General features: G+C 58.8%; 1 protein-coding gene across 1 annotated transcript; it reads right to left on the bottom strand.

Moving 5' to 3' along the window:
- Positions 1–3,914: 3,914 nt before the first annotated feature.
- Positions 3,915–18,903, bottom strand: DFFB (DNA fragmentation factor subunit beta). Its single transcript, XM_039218114.1, has 7 exons — positions 18,626–18,903; positions 17,347–17,473; positions 11,756–11,944; positions 10,878–10,957; positions 9,269–9,439; positions 7,530–7,630; positions 3,915–4,168 (listed from the first exon to the last, which is right to left on the bottom strand). The coding sequence occupies exons 1-7, from the start codon at positions 18,746–18,748 to the stop codon at positions 3,934–3,936; spliced, it is 1,026 nt and encodes a 341-aa protein (XP_039074045.1). The 5' UTR covers positions 18,749–18,903; the 3' UTR covers positions 3,915–3,933.
- Between the last annotated feature and the right edge of the window lie 19 nt (positions 18,904–18,922).

The raw sequence follows: 18,922 nt of genomic DNA, 5'->3' as shown, positions 1-18,922 counted from the left end.
GGGGAGGGCCAGAGAGAGAGGGAGACACACAATCCGAAGCGGCTCCAGGCTCTGAGCTGTCAGCACAGAGCCCGATGTGGGGCTTGAACCCACAAACCGTGAGATCGTGACCTGAGCCAAAGTTGGACACTTAACCAACTGAGCCCCCAGGCGCCCCAGCTCAGTTAACAGCAGCTACGTTTAACCTATGACCGTGTCCTGTGAGGCACGGAAGGATCTCGCATGAAGGATCGTTCAGGGGCAGGTAGGTGGCTGAGTCGCCCTCCAGGCGCCTCCTCCTCCCCCCCGACACTGCCAATGTGACCGTTTCCCCATGAACAGCCATGACCAACAACTCTGGATAATTTTGTGGTTTCCTGGTCAACAAACGACTCTACCTAGTAACTCAAAACTGTTGCTTGCAAAGGCATTTTGATGGCAGCCGGGGAAACCACTAACCACTCGGGATTACTGCACAATTAACTAGTAACCCTGGCACCTGAGGTCATGGTGAACGGGCCACGTCGGGTGCCAGGAGTCTATCCTATGAACCGGCCTCTGCGAGAAGCATCAGCCTGACATGCAGAAGAGACGTGCCACCGCGTTCCCACCACAATGCAGAACAGAACCGAGCGCGCACCTAGGGCCCCACCCCTGCTCCTGCCGTGGGGCGTCCTGAGTGGCGAGCGCGCGGCCAAGGGCTCCTCTGGGGTGAGGGGTGCTGCGGGAAGAGAGCAGGTGTCCCCGGCAGAGATGGCAGACAGCGCGGAGCTGGGGAAACCGGGTGCCCGCGGGCTGGGGGCCAAGCATTGGGGATGGCCTCGGCAGTAGGGAAAGAATGTAGACTAAGCCCTGGGGACGATAAAGTTTGAGAAGGCAGAGTATAACTAGGTGTTAGAATTACTGTGAGCGCTCCGCCGTCTAGCAGGCCCTGTGACAGGGTTTTTAAGAAGCGTCCCTACTGTTGGTCTTCACAAAATGACGTTCAGGTGGCTGGTCGCCCTGCTGTCTTAAACGCCTGCTGCGCGGGGACCCCCCCCACCGGCCTCAGGCCAGACGATGCCCGCAACGAGGGCTCAGGAAGGAGAGATTCCCGGTCCCCGATTATCGCAGGAAGGACGCGCCGGGGCGAGTGTAGGAGGAACAGCCTCCAGCCTTCTCTCCCGGTGATGGCGGAGACCCAGGAAGCCCACCCAGGCCTCGGGGCCGCCCAGGGTCCTGTTGGGGTCACACAGGCTTGGAACGCCCACCCGCGGACCTGGGACTTGGACCCCAGCCCTGCCCAGGTACTGGCCGGTGCACAGACACCCCAGGGCAGGCCGCTCCTGGGGCCACGGGCAGCCCGGAGACCAGCTCGTCCTGGCAACGGGCAGTCGGGCCGCTTCCAAAATTGCTTCAGGGGCTTCCTAGTGTTTGGGATTGCGACGCCCCCGTTCCCAGGCCTCACCTCACCAGAGCCCCTGTGCCTTGCTCACACCTGTCCGTGGTCTCCAGCGCAGACCCCTCACCTCGTCCCCTCCCCCCGCTCTGCAGGGCCGGCTCCCTCCCTGGGCCCCCCTGCCCTCGCTCTGCAGCCTGCGCCGGCTCCCCTGCCCCGCAGCTGCCTTCAGACCGGCAGAGGCGACAGCCGGCCGCCGCCCTCCTGCAAGCCGCAGGACCTGGACCCGGACCTCTCTCCGCAGCCTTGCTGACCAAAGGGCCGCCCACAGCAAGTGCACATATGAGGGACCTACGGGACCGCCCCGCCTTCCTGCACCCACAGATCACCAGACTCGACACTCCCAGCTGTGGGTTCTAACCCTTTTGTTGGAAACGGACAGCCCATGAACCCATTCTGCATAGAGGCTGAGCTGCTGCTGGGCTGGAGGAGGCGGGTCCCCAGGTCAGCAGGGTGCACCTCCCGCGGGCCCCACTCCCCACGGCCCAGGCGACCCCGCCCGGCCAGGTCAGCGCCACGTGCCGAGGTGGTACTTCTGCGGTCCCACACAGGACTGGCTCACCCTAAGGTCTCTGTTTTAGAAAATGGAATGGTTTCTGTCATTTAAAAAATCACAACCCCTGGCGCACCTGGGTGGCTCAGCTAGCCTCCGACTCTTGATTTTGGCTCAGGTCCAGATCTCACGGTTCGTGAGTTCAAGCCCTCAGTCGGGCTCTGCTGACAGCACTGGAGCCTGCCTGGGATTCTCTCTTTCTCTGCCCCTCCCCCACTCGCGCTCGCTTGCTCATTCTCTCAAAAATAAATAAAACCTTAAAAAAATCACTAACCCATTATTTTTTTTTACAAATAGTTTATTGACAAATTAGTTTCTACATAACACCCAGTGCTCATCCCCACAAGTGCCCTCCCCCATGCCCATCTCCCTCACTCCCCTCCCCCCCACTCCCATCAGTCCTCAGTTTGTTCTCAGCATTCAAGAGTCTCATGGTTTGCCTCTCTCCCTTTCCCCCACCATTTCCCCCCTTCTTCCCCTTGTTCCTCCGTTAAGTTCCTCCTAATCCTCCTATACGTGCAAACATATATTTGTCCTTCTCTGCCTGACTTATTTCGCTCAGCATAACACCCTCAAGGTCCATCCATGTTGCTACACGTGGCCAGATTTCATTGTTTCTCATTGCCATGTAGTATTCCATGGTATAGATAAACCACATCTTCTTGATCCATTCGTCCGTTGATGGACACTTAGGCTCTTTCCATGTTTTAGCTATTGTTGAGAGTGCTACTAACCCATTATTTTTATCCTCGTTTTCATCATTCCCAGTGAGTGCAAACTTTTTAATAAGTCTCTTTCTGAAAAATCTTTATTGGTTTTCATGATTATACAATAATCATAAAAAATTCAGATATAATCTGTGTGACTTTAAAAAGTCAGTTTTTAAAGGATTATGAAGTAAATGATCATTTCAAAAGCTTCAAGTATTATAAAGTACATGATTTAGAAAATTGGCCCCTTACAATCCAGTGCACCCCCACCCTAACCCCCAGGACTACAGCTGTCCACACGGCGTGCTTCCTGTGGGCTCTTAGACACGCCGACACACGCATGTGACATACACTCGCGGGCTCTTATAAGACCACCAGATTGTACTCCATGGTCAAGCCACTGGCTACTCTGGGCCCTCGACGGCTTCCCTTTTCCATGTGGAACACAGAACTGCTACGTAGCTTTGCATCATGTCCGTGTGTAAGACGAATCCAGAAATTAATGACATCTGACGCTTCCTGACCTACAAACCCAGCGGTTCCCTGCGGTTCAACACGACACCACAGCCAGTCATTCCCCAGTGACAGACAGCTGGGGGGCTTCCCGCTTTCTGCCGCCATAAACCCCACAGCAGCGCGTGTCCCTGCGTGTTCTTTACAAACGCTTTTCCCCCGATGGGTTGCTACTCTTTGGAGCATTCAGAAAAGTCCAGAAGATACAGCCTCACGTTTGCCCGGGAGCAGAGACCCAGCAGAGAGCGGACACAGAATGCCCGTCCCTGTGGGCGCCACCCTGTGTGGCCGGTCGGGCAGGGAAGGAAGGGCTCCTGAGCCGAGGGTGGAGCCGCCCTCCCCACTCCACCCCTGCCGACGGTGATTCCCAGGGGCACAGCAAGCTTGTCCTCAGACACTTGGGCCGTCAGATGTGCAAGCACAGATTTGGAAATTTAGGGAGCTCAGAGGGCCCTGAGAAGGTTTTCCAGGAACCAGTGCAGTGACAAAAATGTAGTAACAGCACCCACTGGAAGGACATGCCCGCTGGGGGGGGGCACGTGTGTCACCGGCCCTTGAGGGCAGGCGGGGGAGGGCGGAGAAGAGGCACCACGTGTGTCACAGGGGTGGGGGGAGGCACCACGTGTGTCACTGGCCCTTGAGGGCAGGCGGGGGAGTGCGGAGAGGAGGCACCACGTGTGTCACAGGGGTGGGGGGAGGCACCACGTGTGTCACAGGGGTGGGGGGAGGCACCACGTGTGTCACCGGCCCTTGCGCGCAGGCCGCCGCCGCCTCGGCTTCGTCTGGGGTCTGTAGATCCTGTGCGGGTCACAGCTGAGCCCGTGGGTGGTTTTCTTATGGCAGGCGATGTGGACCAGCTTGAGGTTGTGTGCGGTGAAGAGCAGGCTGTAGAAGTACTCCCAGGACACCTCCCTGCCGGCCCGCTCCGCCACGGCTTCCTCCAGCGTGGGGATGACTGTGCGCTTCTTTTCTATTCTGCAGGGCGAGGTGCCACACGGTCACGCTTGCCGCTGGCCGCCCGCTGCGCCCGCTGGGAGCCCAGGGACACGCAGTAGGGCTTCCGTCCGGTCGCCGTGGCCCCAATAAATGTGAGTGGACGTTCGGGGACTTTATAGCAGGACATGTGGACACCGGTTCAGGTTTCAGAAGGAGCCACGCTTGGAAACATGCCCGAGGAGCGGTGGGGCAGTGACCCCTCCTCTGGCCGCGACGGTCAGGAGCTGGGGGACCGTCCTCACCGCGCGCGGCCCGGGGCCAGCAGCGTGGACGTCTCACGGGGGACGGCTGGCACTGCACGTTTATCAGCGCGGGGAAGCACACGGAAGGAAAGGGGGCTGGACCGAGGCCGTCCGGCCCCAGCGACAGCTGTCCTCGTGGGGACACAGGACCACAGACCCACAAAGTAAAGCTGAGCCCTCGTCCTCCCTGGAGAGAGTTCTGGAAAGGGCCTAACGTCTGTCTTTCCAACCTGACCTTGTGCTTGTGTGTGTGTGTGTGTGAGTGTGTGCGTCCACTGAAGACCATTATGATCCTGCATTGTGGGAGCCTGTCCCACTCACGCACCGTTCAGAGCCCGTGCACTGACAGCTAAAGCTCGGAGGGCGCAGAAGCACAGCCAGTAGGCCCGCTGCGCAGGCCCCGTCCCTGCGGCGGAGAGACACTGAAGAAGAGGGAGAAGGGGTAGGCAGTTGGGCAGTCGAGGGCTCCCCGCTTCCAGACACTGAGGTCCACGCTTGATCCACAGAGGCGAGCCCCCTCCTGCAGCCCGCCGGGGCTCTCGTCCCGACAGAGGCCCAAGGCGAGAGCCGGGGAGGTGGGACTGAGACCCCGTCCAGCCATTAAAGCAGGAAGAGAAGCAGCAGGGGAGCCCGGGGCTCGGGGGGGGGGGGGTGCCGTCCTGTCCTCTCCCTTCTGCTGCCCGCCCAGCCCCAGATCAGCAGGGTGCCCGCTGCCCCCCACCCACCCCTGGGGCTGCGCGACACTGGAGGGCTGGCTGGGGGCCGCCTTGTTCCCCATGATGCCTTTCACCCTCAAGGAGGCCGGGCCAGGGCCGCCCCCCCAGCCCCCGCTGATGGCAGCGCTCAAGGAGAAGCGCCCCAGCGTGCAAGCACGGGTCCCGTCCGCTGGCGTCCTGTCCGCTGGCGTCACGCGGCCGAGCCTCATTCGACGGGAGGGCGGGGAGGACACACAAGGTACAGGCACCAGGAGGTGTGCTTCAGGGCGCACCAACAGCGCGGCTGTTTCCACGGTCACTCGGAAAACCAGGACCCGCGGCGCACGGTTCGCACGGACACACAGCCCAACGGCACACTGCCACGCGGGACGGGAGCCAAGCCACAAGCGGACGCCCCATTGTTTCAGGGCCGCAGGAAGCCCCAAGGGTCTGGCAGGAACAAATGTGAAACCAGCCTGTGGGGACACGACAAGCCAGTGCACGGGTCCACAGTCCCCACTGAGGACAGACTCCGAGTCCGGACAGACGCACAGGCGTCACAAGGAGCACACCACAAAGGACAAGGACCCCCGAGGAGGACCAGGCCAGAGCGCGCTGAGACGGACGGCTGAGGGGCCAGGGAGGGAGGGCTCCCCGACAGCACCCCCGCAGCACAAGGGAGACAGGACGCAGGTCCGACCCGCGGCCGGCAACAGTCCAGAGAAGCCGACGGCGAGAATCCGAGAAGCAGTACCTCATCCATGCTTAGGCGTCTTCCAAAACAAAAGAGAAACTTGTCTTCAGAACAAAGACAAGCCCAGGCAGAATTCAAGGATCTATACCTGCACACACGCCACGTTCAGAGAAGGAGAGAATCTAAAAGGTCCCTAGAGAAGGCAGAACACGGGGCAGGATTCCTGCAGCAGACCCGGGGCGGGGGTGGGGAGGGGGAGACGGTGCCAGCTCGTCTTCAGTTCCGAGGCGGCACGCCAGTGTCACTAAGTAACCCGCACGAGTGAAGCCAGAGGAGCGTTTTCCAAGACCAAAGAGCACTGAGTGCCCACAGACCCTCCTGGAAGAAACGAGTGTGAAACCGGACAGAAAACCGCAAGTCAGACGCGTGCAGAGAAGCAGGCGGATTTGCTGGAAAACGGAAGTGCTGAACTGAGAGGGAGAGAAAACCGAGGTTTCAGAGAGCACCGCTCGGGCCTCTGCCGCTGCGCCGGTGCTCTGCCGCAGGCTGGCCGGCTGCACCCTGCGAACGCTGGCACTGCTCCCCAGATCGACGTCCCCACGCCCCCCCGCAGAGGGACGACCCGCAGAACCCGGCGATCGTCTCTGGGTGCTGGGTGCTCAGTGCACGTGGGAAGGGGTGAGACCCAGCACCCTGCCTAGAGGGGAGCTCAGCTCCTCAGCTCAGGCACCGGGACGGCCTTCCCACCCGGACGGGCACCCCCATCCCCGCACCCGGGCAACGGCGTGTGGAGCCCGGGAATCTGCGTTCCTGACCAGTCCCCACGTGCTGATGATGCCAGTCCACGGACCACAGCCACCTGGCCACGCAGGTCTGTGCCATGTGGGCACTCAGCCCAGGGGCCTCTGTAACAGCAGAAGCACCTACCGGTGTGGAAACGGATATTCAAATGATATTCTATTCAAGGAGCGAGGCACTCGGCACCTGGTGAGATGAGGGTCGCAAACCCACAAACGCACCCCCGTGAGCACAATGCAGAACAGAAGAGCCCAGTGTGGAATCAGCATGTGCGATACCGTTCACGGCCGTTTGCAGATCATACTACAGCGTGAAGGTCTAAACGGCGTCAGAGGGACGCGGCAAACGGCAGAGGGGCAGTTCCGGCTGAGGAGAGGGGCGCGTCCGGCAGGGGTGGGGAGTGAGCCTCAGCTGCCCGTGCCTCCTACATGCGAGCACGGCCCCCCATCCCCGAGGCGGCAGCGCCACTGGACGGCACTGCAAGACCTCTGTCGTCACAAAGCGGAGACGAGGACACCACTGCCTTCCAGGAAAGCAACCCAGTCAAGCTGACACAATCTTACTCGGGCCCTTTTCCTAGAATGAGTTCGTGCACAGGGAAGAACACCGCTGCCGGCCCCCCATGCTCCCGCGAGAGCAGGAAACATCCCGCGATTACTATCCCCCAGAGCCCCTGCCCCGAGCGGCCCGTGCTGGGGCAGGAGACCCCCCCCCAGCGTGGAACGCCGTGACAGCTGCCCACTGGGCCCCACAGACGGGAGCTGGACATGACAGAGGCGCCAGGGTGCAGGGATGTGGACAGGGACCTGGGCCAGCCCGTCGGAGCCCGGACGCCACGGCAGGGCCAGGCCCCGGCAGGTGCTCTGTGGGTCTGTGAGCTTAGTCCTGGCCTCCGCGGACCCCGTACTCACATGTGGTCCAGGTTCCACGTGCTGAAGAGGACGCGGCTCTCCCTGTTACCGTAGGGGTTGATGGAGTGCCTGGATGCACAGCCGTCCGCGTCGAAGGGGCCCTGGGCCAACAGGGAGCAAGCTCAGGCCCACGAAGGGACTCGGTCTCACAGCAAGCTGGGGGGGGGGGGGTGCCTGCGCAGGAGGGGACCCCAGTGGGGGATCTGGTCCTGGTAAACACTGTGCTGCCTGGGGCAATTAGGAATTCTGTCTTGGGAACGGACCTTCCCATGCCCCCCATCCCACACCACCCCCGCCCCCGGCCAGGGAGATACTTGTTAGGAATGCCAGCTTCCCAACCAAGCGCCTCCCAGGTCCCACACCCAGCCCCGCAGCCCCCAGCCCTCCCCACACCCCTGCAATGGCACACCACCACCCCACCCAGTGACACAAAGGCCCACCCACGCACTGGCTACTCCTTTCTATCTGCTTCCCGCACCTTCCCGATACTTCCCTGTAATCCCAGCACTGAGGCCGGGCCATCAGAGGCGTGTGGTCGGTGCTCCTGGCCTCCAGGCACCCCCCCTCCCCGCAGACCTCTGCCGAGCACATGCCACATGCCACGGCACCCCCACCATCCTACACCCCGGTCACCCCCAAGGCTTACAGCCCCCCAGCAGAGCCCGCTGCCCCGACGTCTATGCCAGGGCCATCCCTGTCCTCTCGAAGGGTCCCATGCCTGCTGGCACCACATCACCCAATGGGGCTTCAGAGCGTCACCTGCCCCCTGAAGCCCCTAGCTCACCTGACCCAGGACTGGTGGGTCCCCGGAGGGCCCGCAAGGCCTCCCAGCTCCACGCCCACTACCCTCACTTGTTTACAGGCCTCTGACCTTGGGCCTCCCAATGTCAGGGGGAAGTCTCTCATCTTTGCTGCCCCGTGAAACACCTGGCTCTGGTGACACTCACAGTGAGTACCTGTGGTCATGGAGCCTGAGGTGCGGTGGCTGAGAAGGACCAGCGTCCTGCGTCCTGCGAGTCCAGGCCCATCACCCACGGAAGGAACCGCCCAGACGCACAGGGAGCCCGTCAACGGGAGGGAGGCCACACCCGCCCCCAGGGCCTGCTCTGTACCCTCAGTGGCACTAGAAAAGCCACTAGTAGGGACAGGGGATTTTACTAGAAATGCATGGGGCCCAGGAGGTCGAGAAGGAGGCGTGGGCAGTGCAACAGCCCCCACCCATCCTTGCAAAGGTCATCAGCTCCAAGCCCCCAGACCGTGACCCTGGTCCCCGGAGATGGTAGCACTTGCTGGGAAGTGGTGTTTCCGTCATTCATCCGAGTGTCCAGGAGGAGGCCCAGGACGCTGCTCCCAGCTGCGGCCACCACACCAGGGAGTCAGGCCAAACTAATGCCCGAAAGGTCACATCTGGCCACAAATCCTGAAACCTGAGCTGCCATCTAGATGGCTTCCCAGGGACACACCACGTTTTCAGAGGCTCTGAAACCGCCCTCTCCTCCGCCCTCCACCCTCCTCCCAAGGCGCCCTGCGTACTCCCTGCCACCCAGCGGTTCTGGAAGGAGGGCCCAGCCGCGGCATCAGCGTCCCTGGGAAGCGGTCAGAAAGCCCGTGACAGCAGCTGGGGGCCGGGAGGCGGGAGGTCTTTTCCGGCACCGTCCAGGGGTTCCGGTGCCACTGAAGCCGGAGACCCGCGGGCTGAGCCGACTTGGGGGGCGCCCCCGCCCCGGCCCCCGGCTCACCTGGCAGGAGAACCAGCCTTCGGGTGTGCACAGCCGGCTGCCCGCCTCGGCTCCGCGGTCGAAGTAGCTGCTGTGGTACTGCTCCGCCTTGAGCTTCCGGCACATGATGCCAACTATCCGCACGAACTCCTCCTGAGCCTCCGTGCCCACTGTGCAGACGTAAGAGCTCACCTGGAAGAGACCAAGAGCCATCGCTGAAGGCTGGCGCGGTCGGGGGGCTCCCAGTCCACTCGACGCCACGGCCCTCGGGGGCCCTGCCACCTGGGGTCCCAGCGCGGCTGAGCTCCCACGGTCCTGGCGGGGGACCCGTGAGGTGCAGCTGGGGTCAGTCGGCCACCCAACAAACTCAAGCTCCGGGAGTCCTGGACCCGTCTCCCTGGCACTCGCTGCCGCCACAGGGGAAGAAACTCGAGAGGAGGTGGGCAGGTGGGGAATGTCACCCACCTGCCGCCCCCGCCGCCCACTCAAGCTGGAGGGAGATCACAGCCGTGCAGCGAGATGCTGAGCACCCGGGGGGGGGGGCAGAGAAAGACCCCCACCCCTCCCCGCGGGACTCCTAGTCAAGTGCGAGTGACAGGACAGCAGACACGTTAACTGAGCACAGAGGGCCCAGCGGGGTCTGCGTGGCCATAGCCGGTCCCGCGCCACAGGCCCTGCGATCTGTAGTCCTAGAACCACGGGCAGGCGTGGAGGTGGAGGGGGCAGGGCAGAAATCTGCAAAGTTAGGAGGCAAGACGGCCTCGGGGCCGCCTTCCAGCACGCAGGCAGGGGCGCCACCCCTCCACAGCCCTCTGGGAACGCCCAACCTCACCCCTGCACGCCAGGCCTTGGCCTGGACTCTCGTCTTCTCTGAGGAGCGTGTTTTGATCTTTACGGAGGTCAGCGCCTGGGGAACGCACCCCACCTCTGTCCCAACATACAAGGTCGGACGGCAGCTGCACAGACCCCACCCTCGCGGCAAAAGGCGAGTGCCACGGGACCAAATTATCCTCCGAGCAGGACCGGACACCGCTGCAGCTCCGCCCTCCATCTTCACTGAAAGGGCAGCAGGACAGAGGCCACATCGGGCACGGATTTCTCTGGGGACGGAGCGCCATGTCCCGTGGGAGCACCGGAGCTTTAAATCTACATCGGTGTTCACTTCTCAGTCTCTCAGGGGAGGAAGGATGTCGTCTCCTTCCTGGGCCCATGGAGTCAGAGCTCAGACCCACAACTGCTCAGAGCAGCTCCAAAAGCAGACACAACTTGGCCCTTCCCAGTTCTCGGAGGTCAGACCTCGACCCAGGGCCACGCAGAGAGAAAGGAGTGTCCTCGGGGGGACCTGGGTGTCTGTCACAGCCAGTGCTGGATGAAGACAAGTTCACGTCAAAATCCAACCACCTGATGGGTGACGACACTCACAGGTCGGTTCTGTTCAGAACCCACGTGAGGCTTCAGTACAAAACGAAAGGGGGCCAAGGGCCCGGGTGGGGCCTCGACAGTCCCACAGGGCGTCAGCTCGGGGCAGATGCCAGCACCATGCGGAGTTGGGGAGCCGGCTGCCAGCTGCACCCCAGGGACACCGTGAGGCGGCCCCGGCCAGGCCGTCCATCTGCAGAGGCGCACCCACCTCTCTCAGGTAGCTCCGGATCCGGCTCTCGCAGCTGTACCTCAGGTAGCTGGACTTACTCTTGAATCGAGACTCCAGACCTGCCGTGAGCAAGAGAAGACAAGACCCCTGGACCCCGGTCGTCCTCTCTCAGGTCGCAGGCTGCGAGCACCACCCGCCCCATCCCGGAAACGTGCTGATGGTGTCCTGCTCTGGGGCTCTGGTCCTCTGCCTGGGGATGGTTCTCTGGCCCAACTGCCTGGTGGGCATCTAGACACACAGAGGGGCTTCGGCTCTGGGCACCCGAGCCCCCTCCTGCAGTCCAAGGGTGGTTCTGACAGCTTTGAAGGCGGGGCCCCGAGGTGGATGCACCCAAGTGTCCATGACCGGATGATGGGCAAGCACAATGCGCTCCAGCCACACCACGGATGAGACCCAGCCTGAAGAAGGGAGATCCCGCCACACAGGCAGCACGCGTGCACCCGAGGGCACGGTGCCCAGTGAAGCAGGCCAGGAAGCCAGGTCCTGAGTGACCCCTGGGCAGCCCCTAGGGGAGTCAGATCCAGGCAGAGGGGAAGAGTGGGCGCTGGGGGCTGGGAAGGGATGTGGGGACAGGTTCCACTGAGGAGCATGAGAAAGTTCTGGAGTCGGATGTTGGTGCAGGCTGCACACCACGGGGAACGTGCTCAACCCTATCAACTGTACACTTAGAAAGATTTAAGTGGAACACGTTACATCACATATGCTTTCCCACAGCTGACAGATAAATAAGGGGGCCGGTCCCGGGGCCGCTGGTGCAAAGAGGCCAGGCAGGCCCGGCGCCCGGGAACGGCAGTGGGCCCTGGCCTCCCCAGCACAGCCGGCTCCCGACAAGCCCTCCCGCTCCGGCCCCGCAGTACCTTCGAACCACGGCGGGTCCTCGGCCCTGGTCTCGGCCTCGGTGTTCTCGCTGACCGTGTGCAGGAGGTCGGCCAGCAGCTTCTGCCGCAGTGGGGCCTGCTCGCCGGAGAGCAGCTGCCGGGCAGCCTGGATGAGCCCCGCCTGTGGCTTGTGGAATGCGTGGAGGAAGCGACCAATGTCACTCACATCTGCCACCAGAAGGGGGGACAGAGAAAAACCAGCAGTCCTTTGAGCAGCTCTCCACACACCCAGCACCGCCACGCTTCTGGACCTGCCGGACCTCAAGGGCGTCCGGGGCCCCTGTGTTTGCCCAGATGCCAGCTAGCCCTTGGCCTGGGCGCCCACCCCTCAGCGTGGCACGGGGTCGGATGCAGAGGGGACGGCACCCAGTGAGTCACTGCCCTTCTCTTCCCGGTGAGACCTCCCACGTCTGTGGGCCTCCTTCCAGACCTGCCTCCTGGAGCCATGCCCGACTGCGGCCCAGCAAGCGCTCAGTACCCAGTGGGGCCATGGTCTACGGGACCCTTCGTGACACCTCGGCCAACAGAAGTGGTGCCCCCACGGCCCGGCGGGTCGCTCTGGGGAAGAGAGGCTGTTCAATGCTTGAAAATCGATCCGTATAATCTGCCCTTAACAGGCTAAAGGTAGTCACATGATCATATCCGCTGATGGGAAAGCCGGCAAAGAAACTCTTCTGGGCCCAGGGCTTGGTGAGAAGTTTCCAGACTTCACGTGGAGAGTATGAGCACAGAAGGAAGGCACGGGCAACGTGGGTTTCATCGAAATGGAAAACCTTGCTCCGTGAAGGAGCCTGTTCTGGGGATGCAAAAACCAGCTGAGGAGCAGGAGGAAATCCCTGGAAGCCACGCACCTGCCAAGACTCGCATCCAGGACATATGATGAGAGAGACCCGGAACTCAACCGTCCAAACTCCAATTAGAAAATGGACAAAATAGAAACGGATGAAGACGCACCTTCCGGGTGGGACGGATGGCCGGGCACCAGCCCAGGGAGAGGTGGGAAGGGCACTGACTGATGGGAACGCAAAGCCGTCCACGTGGGTACACCCCGCGCGCCATCAGAATGGCTGACACAGACCGACGCAACCAGAGGCAGGGGAGGCAGCTGTGGCCGCGGGGCAGGTGCTCCTGCTCTGGAAAACTGCCCGTTTCTTTAAAAACAACAACAACGTGGGGCACTGGGAGGTTCAGTCGGTTAAGCTTCCGACTCTTCGTTTCAGCTCAGGTCATGATCTCACAGTTCCTGGGTTCAAGCCCCACGTCGGGCTCTGCACCGGCCGTGTGGAGCCTGCTTGGGATTCTCTCTCCCCTTGCTCTCTGCCTCCCCTCCTTGTGCTTTCTCTCTCTCTCTCAAAATAAATAAATTTAAAAAAAAACTTTATTGTGATGCGATCCAAAACCCTTGCAATTCACACACTTGAAATGTACAAGTGCATGTTTCTTAGTCTATTCACAGAGCTGTGCCATCGCCTGCACATCCAACTCAGGGCATTTTCATCACCTCTGAAATGAACCCGTACGCTTCAGCTGGGATCTCCTCCCTCAGCCGGAAACAACCTCTAGTCCCCTTCTGTCCCTGTGGACTTCTCTGCTCTGGACACTTCAATACGAACAAAATCGCAGGATGCGTGGCCTTCCATGACCGCCTCCTTTCCCTTCACGTGAAGCTTGCAGGGGTCATCCACGCAGTAGTGGGCATCCGTGCCCCATTCCCATCCAAGGTCAGTACACATTCCACTGCATGAATGCACCACACTTCGTTTACCCATTTGTCCGTCAGTGGGCGTCATCTGTCTCTCCACCTCTTGGCCATTATGAGTAAAGCTTCCATAATAATCACATGGGAGGGGTACCTGGGAGGCTCAGTTGGTTAAGCGTTAAGGGTTAAGCTCCCTCTCTTTCTGTCCCTCCCCTGCTCATGCTCTCTCTCTCTTAAAAATAAAACATTAAAAAAAAATTTTTTTTAATAATAATAATCACGTGAGAGACTGTGGACATGCTCTTTCACTCTTCTCGGGTGTGCATAGAGCGAGAAACAGGGCTGCTGGGTCATGTGAGCACTCTGTTGAGTCACTGGAGGGGGCCCTGGCCCACCCCGCTCAGCAGCGTGCATGGTCTCCGGCTCCCTCACACCTTCACCAGCATTGGACACTGGCCCAGCGGCTGCAAGATGGCACTGCACTGCTCATGTGGTTGGCATTTCCCTGATGCCTAACAGTATCGAGCATCTTTTCATGTGCTTATTTGCCATTTAAAGATCTTCCCTGGAGGAGTGTCTATTCAGAACATTTGCCCATTTTTAAGTTGGGTTGACTTTCACTGTTGGGTTGTAAGAGCTCTTTGTTTATTCCAGATACAAGTCCCTTACCGGATACATGACTTGCCAATTTCTTCTCCCATCCTGTGGGTTGTCTTTTCAGCTCCTTGATGGTGTCACAAGCACATTCTGAAGCCAAATGTATCTACGTTTTCCTTTAATCGTTCATGTTTTTGGTGTCCTCAGAATTCTTGGTCAAATTCAAGGTCATGAAGATTTATCCCTGTGTTTTCTTCTAAGGATTTTATATTTTTGGCTCTTACACTCAGTAATGTACCCACTTTGGTTGATTTTTGCATATGGCGCGAGGTGAAGGTGTGACCCATTCTCTGGCATGTGGAAGTCCAGTTGTCCCAGCACTGCTTATTAAAGAGATTATTCTTTCCCCCATTGAATGGCCTTGGCACCCTGTGATCACAGACACCTTTCTGGACTTTTCTGGACTTTCTTCCAGTCTACTGACCTGTATGTCCATCCCTAATGTCTTGAGTACCACTGCTTTGTAATAACTTTTGAAATCAGGAAGTGAGTGCTCCTCCTGTGTTCTTTTTCAAGGTCACTTGGGCTGTTCCGGGTCCCTTGAAATTATATAAGAATTATGGATTAGAATCAGCCTGTCAATTTCTGCAAAGGAACCAGCTGGAATTCTGATAGGGACTGGGTTGATCTGTAGATCAGTTTGAGGAGTGCTGACATCCTGACAATGATAAACCTTCTGACCCACAAACGGTATGTTTTCCAATGTATTTAAGTCCTTCATTTCTTTGAACAATGTCTTACAGTTTTCAGAGCATAAAGTTTGCACTTCTTTTGTTATGTTTATTCCTGAGAATTTTATTCTTTTTGATGCCACTATAAATATGATTGTTCCCTTAATTTCATTTTTGTTATTCATTCCAAGCATATGGAAACAAAGTAGGTTTTGGGTATTGACCCTGTATCCTGCAACCTTGCTGAACTCCTTTATGAGTCCTAATAGTTTGTTTGTTTTTTTATAGTTTATTTATTTCTGAGACAGAGACAGAGCATGAGTGGGGGAGGGACAGAGAGCAAGGGAGACACAGAATCTGAAACAGGCTCCAGGCTCTGAGCTGTCAGCACAGAACCCGATGCGGGGCCCAAACCCACAAACCACAAGATCATGACCTGAGCTGAAGTCGGACGCTTAACTGACTTAGCCACCCAGGTGCCCCTGGTCCTAATAGTTTTTTACTGGATTCCTTAGAACGTTCTACACACAAGATGACAGCATCTGCTGATAATGGTAGCTCTACTTTTTCTTTTCCAATCTGGATGCCTGTATTTTTCTTTTTTTTTTAAATATTTTTATTTATTTCTAGGAGAGAGAGAGAGAGAGACAGGGTGAACAGAGGAGGGTCAGAGAAAGATGGAGATACAGACTCTGAAACAGGCTCCAGGCTCTGAGCTGGCAGTCAGCACAGAGCCCGACGCGGGGCTCGAACCCACGAACCATGAGATCATGACCTAAGCGAAAGTCGGACGCTTAACCGACTAAGCCACCCGGGCGCCCCTGGATGCCTGTATTTTTCTTGACCAACTGCTCTGCACAATGTTAAATAGATGACAAGACTGGACAGCCTTGTCTTTAAAAACTAAACATACACTCATCATCTGGCCCAGCAACTGTACTCCTAGACATTTGTCCCAAAGAAATGCAAACTTACGTCCACACAAAAACCTGTACACAGCTGGCCACGTGGGCTTTATACGTAATAGCTCCAAACTGGGAATGACCAAAACACCTCTCATAGAGGAGTGGATAACGGAACTGTGACCCAGCCACATCACAGGATGCCTCGCAGTGATAAAAAGGGACAGGCTCCCGGTCCACACCCACTTGGATGGATCTCAGGGGCTTGCTGCTGAGTGAGAAAAGCCCATCTCAAAAGATCATGCACTGTGTGATCCATTTCCCTAATGTTCTCGAAATGATTAACATTACAGAGATGAAGAACACATCAGTGGTTGCCAAGGACCAGGGGTGGCGGGGGTGGGAAGGGTGGGCATGATTAGGAAGGGCCAGCACGTGGGAGGACTTTGCGGCGGCGGACGGGGCGGTTCTGAATCTCGCCTGCAGCGGCAAATACATAAACCCACGTGGTGACACAACACAGATCACTACTTCAAAATAAACAATTTAAACTTCTTTTTTTTTTTTTTTAAAGAAGTTCACCAAGAAGAAGGACTAGTGGTCTCGGCGGAGAGGGGACTAAAGTGCCAGAAAGAGATACACAGACAGAAAGAGGGAGGGGGGAGACAGAGAGGAGGAAGGGAAGGAGAGAGACAGAGGGGAGGGACGGAGGGAGACAAGGCGGGGGGCAGGTGGGAGCGGCCAGGACAGCAACCCAACCTGCTCTGCTCCCAACTATACCAGGAAACGGGAAAGAAAAGGGACAGCCAGCAGATCCTCAGCCCTGTCCTGTTCAGTCACCGCCTCCTGCAAGGGGCCATCCCAGGAGCCATCACGGTGACTCTGCTGTCTGTCTGCCTCCTCTAGAAGGACAAGGCTCCACAGAGAAAGGGCGACCTCGGAGGAGACACAAGACAAGACTGCTCACACCGGAGTCCCAACCGCAGGGCAAAGCCACACTGAGGCTACTTTAGGCCCCGTCTGTCCCTTGGGTCGAAGAGGCCGATATCTCCGTCCTCACGGCTCCCACTTCCTTCCCGGAACGCCAGCAGCATCTCTGAAATGTAAGCCACTTTTCACAAGACCCAGGAGCGCACACACGCTCTGCCACCAGCCTACGGCTCCAACGTGCCGCTTGTCATCGAGCTGGTTCTTAAATCCTGACGTCCCTAAAGAATCACCCCCGGGAGCAACTGCTCTGATGAGGCCCCCGACATGCCAGCACCGACAGAGCAGAAGAAGCACATCCTGGGCCACCACCCCTCCCCTCGGAGCACGCACGGTCTGACGGCAGGGAATGGCGTGTGGCTCTGGCTCTGCCTTACCCACAAACCTGTGCAGGCACAACCCCCAGGCCCCTCCCCGCTGCCCTCCGGAGTTACTAGGACATTTCCAATGAACATAAACAAAATCTACATGACTCAGAAAAGAAGAAACCTACAGCACCCAACTGGACGACCGGGCTCCCGACTCAGGGCTCCCCCCTTGGGAGCTCAGAGCGAGAAGACCCTCCCCTTCCCAGGCTGGCGTCCAGGGAAGGCCCTTGGCACCCCCAAAGCCAGGCCAGCTTCCCCGCCACTCTCCCACGTCCCTGCCACTTACAGCCTTGCCAGGTCTGGCCCAAGGTGAGAAGCATGAGCTCCGAGTTGTCAGGGACACTCAAGAAGTAGTCTGCAGTCAGCTCAGTGCCATCTTCGTAGAGGCACAGGCGGGAGCCGGCAATGGGGAGCTGCGGAGGGGGAGGGCAGGGCAGGAGGCTAAAGTCTCGGGTCTCAGGTGGCCCTTCCACCTGGCGTCCTCACAAGCAACCAGAAAACACTGTTTTAAAGCATCACAGCTGGGGGGTGCCTGGGTGGCTCAGTCGGTTAAGCGTACAACTTCGGCTCCGGTCATGATCTTGCGGTTCGTGGGTTCGAGCCCCACGTCGGGCTCTGTGCTGACAGCTCAGAGCCTGGAGCCTGCTTCAGAGTCTGTGTCTCCCTCTCTCTCTGACCCTCCCCTGCTCACGCTGTGTCTGTCTCTCAGAAATAAATAAAACATTAAAAAGTTTTTTTAATAAATAAAGCATCATGCCGGGGCTACGGGTCGTTCTAAAATATGACAAGTCACGTAAAAATATATACATGGTGGTGACGACTCTGCAGGATTCACCACCCAGATCCTTTCAAAACGAGCTCCTAAGGGCACTTAACATCCAAGCCCGTTTCAGAAAACGATGCCCCTAAACACACCCCCACCCATGAGGACACATCACCCGACTGGTGTCAGCACACGGGCACTCAGCACCCTCCGTCTTCCTGGGCGATGAGTAAGTAAGGAGAACATCTTACTGACAAAGACTCATTGCCTCTGTCTGACGACGTGGGACCGGCACCCGCACTGTCAGTTTGCTAACACTGTTGCTCCACACTCGTCAGCTTTAAGGGAGTTCATGGCAACTCCTCACGCCCGGCACCCCACACGCACACACACCGCAACCAACACACACCGCAACCAGCGCGGCTCCAAGGCCAGTCAGGAAAACAAACACAGTGAGAATCCAGTAAGAATGAGGACTGTAGTCCCTGGAGCAGCAGTACTGGAAGGGCCTTTAACGGGCCTGCGAACGCAGCTCCTGCGTTTTACAGAAGAGGAAACTGAGGCTCAGAGAGGCATAGTGACTGTGCCCTGGAGCACACAGCAAGTTAGCAGATGGGCCCCAGAACCGGGGTCCCAGAACCTCGGGCCGGAGCTGCCATGATCTTCATGGTCAGAAGAGGGAGGTGTTGCCCCAGAACCCTCCACAAACTCCCGCCGAATGGGGCTGAGCGACTACAGGAAGAGAAGGACCCCGGACCCGGGCACCTGCGAGTGGCGGCCCGCGAACCCCGTTCCCAGGCACCTGGAAGTGGCAGCACCCCTTCCGCAGCACCTCCTGGTAGGTCCTCCCCGCCACCCCAAACTTCTTCGTCCCGTGCAGAGCCCGCAGCTTGAACGTCTTGGGCTTCTGGAACATAGTAAGCATCCTCAGGACCTCCGGCCCCGCCGACGGCACCTGCTTGGCCGGCCGCTCAGGCTGGTGCTCGCCCAGGACACAGAGATCAGCTGAGCGGCGGGGGTGCGGAGCTGGGTGGGCTCTGCGACCGAGATCCAGGCCGCGCGCGGTCTCCCGGAAACTCCATTACCCAGAAGGCCCGGG

Source organism: Hyaena hyaena, unplaced genomic scaffold, assembly GCF_003009895.1.
Source record: "Hyaena hyaena isolate Hyena2069 unplaced genomic scaffold, ASM300989v1 scaffold_733, whole genome shotgun sequence".
Lineage (NCBI taxonomy): Eukaryota > Metazoa > Chordata > Mammalia > Carnivora > Hyaenidae > Hyaena > Hyaena hyaena.
This window is presented reverse-complemented; position numbering and strand designations above follow the sequence as displayed.